We start from the raw sequence: 8,223 nt of genomic DNA on the forward strand, positions 1-8,223 counted from the left end.
TCCATTTTACAGGACAAGTGCTTCCCTCTCAGATCATATGCTCGAGGACAGCGGCCGTCCACGCCTTATTTACGTTCATCTTCCCAACACAACAGTCATTTGGAAGATGCCCAGTGGCGTGGGAAGAACAAGCAGGCACGAGCGCCGACCCGCCCGCGGCCTGACTGCTAGAGAATCGCTGTGCAGCCGCCTCACCGCGCACTCCCTCCTGAATTATTCACCACCGAGACGAGGACTGTGATCGCCCCCATTCCACAGAGGACATGGAGTGAGTGAGGGAGGCGCAGTCACAGGCCCAAAGCCCCCAGTCGGCGGGTCTTGGAAATGGATGAGTTTTTCACTCAAACGCTGCGAGGCAACAAGGCACGTGGATGAGGAGGGAAGGGAGCCAGCGCCAATAATTCATCTCAAAGTAAAAGACGTCCCCGGGGGTGGGGAAAAAACAAACAACGACAACAACAACAAAAAACAAAGAAAAAAAAACAAAACCGGCCCTGCGTTTCCGCGCTTGCGCTATCCTAGGTCCGCCAGGCTGCCGCCCCGCCCCTAGGTCAGAGTCTCAGTGCGCCTGCGCCGAGCCCGACTTCCGCCAGGGCTCGATTGCGTTCCAGGCTACTTCTTCCGGCCTAGGGAGGGCCTGCGCTGTGGCGAGAGAAGGGAGTCTGGTGACTGGGTGCGCGCGTGCTGATGACGAAGTCGGAAGTGCCCGGAGCAGAGGCGGGACCAGAACCTAGAGGGGCTCGGGATTGCGGAAGTTTGGTGGGGAGGGTCCAAGTGCCGGTGGAGAGAGTGTTGTCTGAAAACAAGTGCCGGAAGGGAGGCTGCTGCTCGCGGTCCGAGAACCACCGGCCTCCCCAGTTTGGGGGCTGTTACCCCGGGCGCGGTTCGACGTCGCTGCTGTTGGCTCTTCTCGCCCCTCGTTCCCCTTGGGAACCGCCTGGGAACTCCGCCATGTCATCCACTTCGCCGAACCTCCAGGTATCATTGCTCATCTCCCGTCCCCCTAGGGAGCTGGGACCCTGGGGAGGCGCGAGAAGCGGGTGGGGGGCGGGGAGAAGGGAGGAAGCGGCCGCGCCTGTGGTCGGGAAGGAGGAGGGCGGGTCCGGGGGCCTGCCGCAGGTGGGAAAGGGGCCCGTTTTCCAGCGGAAAGGTCTGTTCTGACCCGCTCTTGGGGTCTCCCGAGCCGCTGACTTTGTGATACTCTTCCCTTTTGTTGGGTCTTCACGTCCCCAAACCAGCCAAGATCTGGGCAGGTCTCTCCAATCAGGGTTAAGGGAGAAAGAACGTAATTTTTGCCAAGCCCTGTTCTAGACCAGTTGAAAATAGGGTGGTCATAGTTCGGTCTTAGTTTCTCAAGCTGACAGCAGACGCCTTCGTTCTGAGCTGTCAGGTGAGTAGAAATATGGGAACAGACTAAGAATCTGAGATTACAGCCAGCCTACGTACAATCTCCGTGAAGTCATTGAATTTATGTGCAGTCTCCTGTGGCTCCCAGATTGTAGTGTGTAAGATCGAGGAGTATTCTTAAACTTCTGTGTGGCTCCAGATCACCTCTTCTACCGCAATGAGCACAGTGTTTTGAACACAGATCATGGAATCTTAAGATTTTAGGCTTAATCGTTAGTCTTCTGTGGAATGGAATTCTTTCAGAAAAGATATTCATGTAATGGTGTCTCCCATCCCCAGAATGGATCTACGGCTTCAGTGGAGTTTAGAATGTAATGTGGCTTAATGTAGAGGACTCCCAGTCCAGTAAGTCAATAAGGGAAGAAAGAGTAGCCTAAAATACTTGTACTGAATCCCCGTCTTGGACTTCCGGTAGGTTGTTGAACAAGCATTTATTGGAGTGCCTGATAGAGGCAAACATTTATTGGAGTGCCTGATAGAGGCATCAAAGGTAATGGAAGAACTCCTTAGGCCGTGATAATTGATTCTGAAGAAAGACCACTCAAAGTAGACCCACTTAAACAGAGATTAAAATTTCACGCATGCATACACAAAAAGAATGGGAAAGGAGGCTTGCTTGGGACTTTCGTCTTGAAAATCGACCTAGAAGATTATGAAAATAATTTTTTTTAATCTTTCACAAAATAAGTGTATAATTGCAACAATGACTCGTTTTGTAGAATAAGTCAAGCGTTGATTTGTCTGTGTCTTTTTTTCTTTTCTTTTTTCTTTTTTTCTTTTTTTTTTTTAAACGGAGTCTTGCTGTGTCGCCCAGGCTGGAGTGCAGTGGCTCGATCTCAGCTCATTACAACCTCCATCTCCCAGGTTCAAGCGATTCTCCTGCCTCAGCCTCCCGAGTAGCTGGGACTACAGTTGCCCACACCACGCCTGGCTAATTTTTGTATTTTTAGTAGAGATGAGGTTTCACCATGTTGACCCAGGCTGGCCTCCTGACCTTAGGTGATCCGCCCACCTCAGCCTTCCAAAGTGCTGGGATTACAGGCGTGAGTGAGCCACCACCCCCGGCCAACTGTGTCTTTTTCACCAAGGTTGTATTAAACTAAGATTCAGCAATCTTCACGTGAGTTTTTTGTAGCTTTTTGTAGTCCTATTTGGAAAGGTTCTTTTTGGTAAACGTATTTGGAAAAAGCGTTGGTCATTTGGTAAAAGTGTTTTTTCCTTGAGTATTAAAGGTGACCCTTCTGAAGTGCCCATCTTGTCATCATTGACTTTTTAACAATTTTTATTTCACCAACTTTTCATTTGTCAGAGACTTCGCATGTGATTTCGGTACTCTACAACATAATCTTCATCATTTGCAGGTTTTTGTTGTTGTTGTTTTGAGACAGTCTTGCTCTGTTGCCCAGACTGGAGTGCAGCAGCATGATCTTAGCTGACTGCAACCTCCACCTCCCAGGTTCAAGTGATTCTCGTGCCTCAGCCTCCCAAGTAGCTAGGATTACAGGCTCTTGCCACCACGCCCAGCTAATTTTTTTCTATTTTTAGTAGAGACAGTGTTTCACCATGTTGGCCAGGCTGGTCTTGAACTCCTGACCTCAAGTGATCCACCCGCCTTAGCCTCCCAAAGTGCTGGGATTACAGGTGTGAGCCACCGTGTGCAGCCCCAGAATGCATCATATTTGAATTGGACATTTGGCTGTTCTTCAGTGCGTCAGCCAGAGACTGACCAACATTAAAGGCATAATTGTTACTGTTAAGCAGGAGGGATCTTGAATTGTAATTTTGTTAGTGGTGGGTTCACTTGTGCGCTTTCTCATTCAACCTTTTCAACCTTCTAACCTAGGAAATTTGGATTAATATCCATGTAATGGTTAACTTCGTGCTGAACAAGGCAAAAATCCCTGTGGCCAGATGCTTATAATCTAATGAGGGAATGCAGATAACTAAAAATCAAGATTATGTAATAATGTAATAAAGCTACAAAGTAGTCTCCACTTCTCTGTGGTTTTACTTTCCACAGTTTCAATAACCCACAGTTAACCTGGGTCCAAAATGAAATATTCCAGAATAAATAGTTCATAATTTTGAAACACTGCGTCACAATGCCTGTGTCATTCACTTCACTTCATGTCATCACGTAGGCATTTTATTATTTCACATAATCACAAGAAGGTTGAGAACAATACAGTAAGATGCTGAGAGAGATAAACCACATTCACATAACTTTTATTACAGTATATTTTACTGGTCAAGGAGGCAAGGTCTGTGTGATGGAAGGCGGTGAGGGGCCAAATTAGGAGAGTATCCATTCAAATAAAGTGAAAAGGATTGACCAGAGGAGAAAAATAGAAGATGGAGAAGAGTCAAGCTTGTATCTGCATTTTTTTCTTTCTTTTTTTTTTTTTTTTTGAGACGGAGTCTCACTCTATTGCCCAGGCAGGAGTGCAGTGGCATGATCTCGGCTTATGGTAACCTCCATCTCCCGGGTTCAAGCTGTTCTCCTGCCTCAGCGCCCCCAAATAGCAGCTGGGATTACAGGGATGCACCACCACACCTAGCTAATTTTTGTATTTTTAGTAGAGACGGGGTTTCGCTGTGTTGGCCAGGCGGGTCTCAAACTCCTGAACTCAGGTGATCTCCCCCACCTCGGTCTCCCAAAGTTCTGAAGTTACAGGCGTGAGCCACCGCTCCCGGCTGTATCTGCATTTTGAAAGGGAGGAGGAATAGTCTGGGTTTTCTCCCAGATTTCGGGGTTGGGTATCTGAGTAGGTAGGGATTGGTTCTGGGAATACAAAAGGAGAGATATTTGGGGCCAGGGCAAGGGAGCAAAATAATTTGGTTCTAAACTTGTTGAGTTTTAGTTGCTTGTGGAGACAATCAAATGGAAATGTCGGTGAATATTTGCATACACGTGTAGAACTAGCGAGAGTGAACTAGGCTGGAAATAAGGATTTGGGAATTATTAGCGTACAGGTGGTAGTAGAGGTTGTAGGCATACAGAGTCACATCCTGGAGAGTATACAGAATAAGCCAAAACAAAGACCAAGGTAGAAATTCTATGGATTAGCGACATTTAATGAGAGAGAAACGGGAGCCTGGAAAAGAATTGTTAATCAAAAGTAAAACCAGGCCAGGCGCGGTGGCTCACATCTGTAATCCCAGCATTTTGGGAGGCCGAGGCAGGCAGATTGCTTGAGCTCTGGACTTCGAGACCAATCTGGGCAACATGGTGAAACTCCCTCTCTACAAAAATTAGCTAGTGTGGTGGTGCATGCCTATAGTCCCAGCTACTCCAGTGGCTGAGGTGGGAGGATGGCTCAAGCCCAGGAGGTGGAGGTTAAAGTGAGCTGTGATCACACCCCTGTACTCCAGCCTGGGTGACACAGTGAGACCCTGTCTTAAAAAAAAAAGAAAGACTAAAACTAGAAGAAAATGACGTCATGACAGCCAAGCAAGGAGACACTGTCAGGGTATTTGTTGTGTGTGTGAAGTGCTGCGGAGAGGGAGTGAGATAAGCATAAGGTTTGGCTATCAGGAGGCAGAAAGCATTGCTGAGTGAGAAATAGCAGATCAGGAAACTGGGATGAATGTGAGTGTTTGGGATTTTGATGTGGAGGCAAAGAGATGAGTAAGATGTAGGGAGAGGAGAACCGAGGAGCTGAGGAGAGGTGGTGTGTAGTTTGTGTTCTGCAGATGTGAGTCTGAGATAGGACAACACATTTTTCTGCTGAGGGAGAAAAGGAAAGGTTGGAGAGAACAGTTGATAGGCATGTCATTGATGGAGTAAATGTCAGCGGAGGAAGCTGGGGATCAGCTCCACAGCAGAGGAGAAAGAATTGGTCTCGACAGACAGGGCCTGGGACACCTTTTCTCCTGAGGCAGGTAATTGTAGAATTTACCCCATTTCTCAGGGTTTTCTAAGGTGGATGTGTCTGGGTCTCCTAAGTGGAAAAGGACAATGCCACATGTTCCCAACCTTTATACTTCCATATTGATAACTGGATCCTGACTGATCCTGGGGTGATACGTCATTCAGTCTTGTGTCAGCCACTGTGGTAGACTCTGGGAATATAAAGAAGTGAAGACAACAGATATAACTGCTGTTCTCCTGGAGCTTACATTCTAACGGGAGAGAGAGGCCAATAAATGAAAAGAAAAACAAAAAAACCATGTGCGTGCTCAGAAACACACACGCGCGCGTGCGCGCGCACACACACACACACACACAAAGATCATCAGCCCTAGGTCACTGCAAACCACATAGGGTGGTGAGTCCCAGCCCGCGCCTGATGAATATACTTCATTGTCACATATGAGAGGGAGAATCAATGAAGGAGACTGAGAAGGAGCTGCCAGAGCAGTAGGAGGAAAACCAGCCAAGTGGTAGTGGGGGACTCAGCAGAGGACAGTGTCCAAGAAGGAGGAAATAATCAACTTTCAATGTCAGAAGGTCGAGAAGACAGAGCTGGTATTTGGATCTAGCATCCTAGAGAGCCTTTATAGGAGCCGTTTTATTACGTGATAAAGGAAAGAGAATAGAGGCCTCTCTGGTGAGATTTTTGACTCTAGAAGGTAGCAGAGAAACAGAACTAACACTGAACAGTGTTTTGTTATCAAGACTTTTTAAAGGAGGGCTGTTTGTATGTTGATGGAAATATCTAGTGGAGAGAAATGTTAAGAATGACAGAAGTGAAGTAATTAAAAGGAAGAAGATACTGAAAAAGGAGGAGGGGAATTTTTTTTTCATTCGTTAAACAATTTTGAGTACCTGTTGTATGCCAGCACCATTCTAGGCGTGGGGAGCTCAAGGTGAAGTCCTGTCCTCATGGAGCCTACCTCCCTAAAGGAGACAGGCAGTGGGTGAGTGTACAGGTAAATATAATGACAGTAATAGGATGAGAGAGTGCAGCGGGGGCAGATAGCAGAGAGCAGGGATGAGGTACAGCCTTTTCTATAGCAAATTAGGGAGGGCCTCTCTGAGGACTTGCCATCTGAACTAGGACTGAAAAGGAGACATCATGCATCTATCTGGGGAAAGGAAGGAAGAACTTTCTAGGTGGAGAGATCCAACTGCCCAGGCCGCCTGAGTGCAGGAGGATTCTAGGGTTCAGAGGAGAACCACATGTAGGTAGGGCTCAGGTTATTTCAGACCTTTTAGGTCAGCTCCAGCATTAGAATTTTATTCTTTTCAATGGGAAGCCATCGAAGGTTGCCTTGTATGTTTTCAGGTAGCAAGGGTGGGAACACACTGACCACTCACGAGGCTGGATGGTAGTTTTGACATATATGATAGCAGATTGAACTAGGGTGTTAGCAAGGGAGAGGGTGGAGGATTATATTCAGAAAGAAAATTAGCTCTGGCTGAAGAGGGAAGATAATGTTTGATGGACCAGAGCAGATGGAGCCAGAAGAGGGGAAGACAGGCAGCAGACTCTTGCCAGTATTATCTGTCTGAGACTGAAGAACTGAAGAACTCCAGTCAGTTGTGAATGATAAGAGCCAATACCTCCAGAGGCTGCAGGCACAAAAGAATGAACTAAATGCAAAAGTTCGCCTATTGCAGGAGGAGCTGCAGCTGCTGCCAGAACAGGTCTCCTGTATGAGGGAAGTAGTCCGGGCCATGGATATGGAGAAAGTGTTAGTCAAGGTATATCCCAAGGGCAAATTTGTCTTAGATGTGGACAGAAACAGCGACATCAATGACATGGGACCCAGTTGCCAGGTGGCACTCAGAAATGATAGCTACACACTGCACAGCATCGTACCCAACGAAGTAGACCCACTGGTGTCACCAATGATGGTGGAGAAGGTGTCAGCCTTGATTTAAGAGATGATTGGTGGACTGGACAAGCAGAGTAAGGACATCAGAGAAGTGATCGAGCCACCTGTTAAGCATCCCAAGCTCTTTGAAGCACTGGGTATTGCACAACCCAAGGCGGTCCTGCTGTATGGACCTGTAGGCACTGGGAAGATACTGTTTGCCTGGGTCATGGCTCATCATATAGACTGTACTTTTGTTTATATCCCTGGCTCTGAATTGGTACAGAAATTCATCACAGAAGGGCCAAGAATGGTGAGGGAACTGTATGTCATGGAATGAGGACCTGCCGTCTATCATCAGCTCCATCAGCCCCTTGCAGCTGGAGGTGGGTTGTGGAGGGCACAGTGAAGTGCACATCGTGCTGGAGCTGCACAACCAGCTGGACAGCTTTGAGGCCACCAAGAAGATGGAGGTTATTGTCGACCGCTGCTTTACTCAGGGCACGTCAACAGAAAAATTGAATTCCAGCTGGAGATTTTGAAGATCCATTCTCTGAAAAGGAACCTGACCCAGGGGATCAACCAGAGAAAAATTGCTGAGCTTTTGCCAGGAGCATCAGGGGCTGAAGTGAAAGTCATATGCAGAGAAGCCACCATATATGCCCCGAGGGAACAGCGAGTCCATGTCACCCAGGAGGACTTTGAGATAGCAGTAGCCAGCGTCTTGCAGAAGGATAGAGAGTAAAACATGTCCGTCAAGAAACTAATGGAAGTGTGTGGATGTCCTTTCTATGAATCTCCCCGGTAAAGCTTTCTAGAATGAAAAATAAAATAATTAGCTCTCCAGAATTAACTGTAGAGACCATAGAAGACATGGTTAATTTTATTTCAAATGAAAAATGCTAACAGACATGGTTAATTTCATTTCAGATGAAAAATGTTAACAGAAATAAGGTTGAGATGGGGCATTCATCAGCGGAAAAAAAATAGATGCATATCCTCTTAATTCGTTGTCTTTGATGAAAGATTTAACATGTGCCACTCAGTACAGTGGCT

General features: G+C 47.0%; 1 protein-coding gene across 1 annotated transcript in view; it reads left to right on the top strand.

Moving 5' to 3' along the window:
• The first annotated feature begins 696 nt into the window (after positions 1-696).
• Positions 697-8,223, top strand: part of VPS4B (vacuolar protein sorting 4 homolog B (S. cerevisiae)) — a 39,748-nt gene continuing 32,221 nt past the window's right edge. The window contains 1 exon segment of the mRNA XM_011953594.1: positions 697-978. Coding sequence (XP_011808984.1) covers positions 952-978 — 27 coding nt within the window. The 5' untranslated portion in view covers positions 697-951.

Source organism: Colobus angolensis, unplaced genomic scaffold (genome assembly GCF_000951035.1).
Source record: "Colobus angolensis palliatus isolate OR3802 unplaced genomic scaffold, Cang.pa_1.0 Scaffold369, whole genome shotgun sequence".
Lineage (NCBI taxonomy): Eukaryota > Metazoa > Chordata > Mammalia > Primates > Cercopithecidae > Colobus > Colobus angolensis.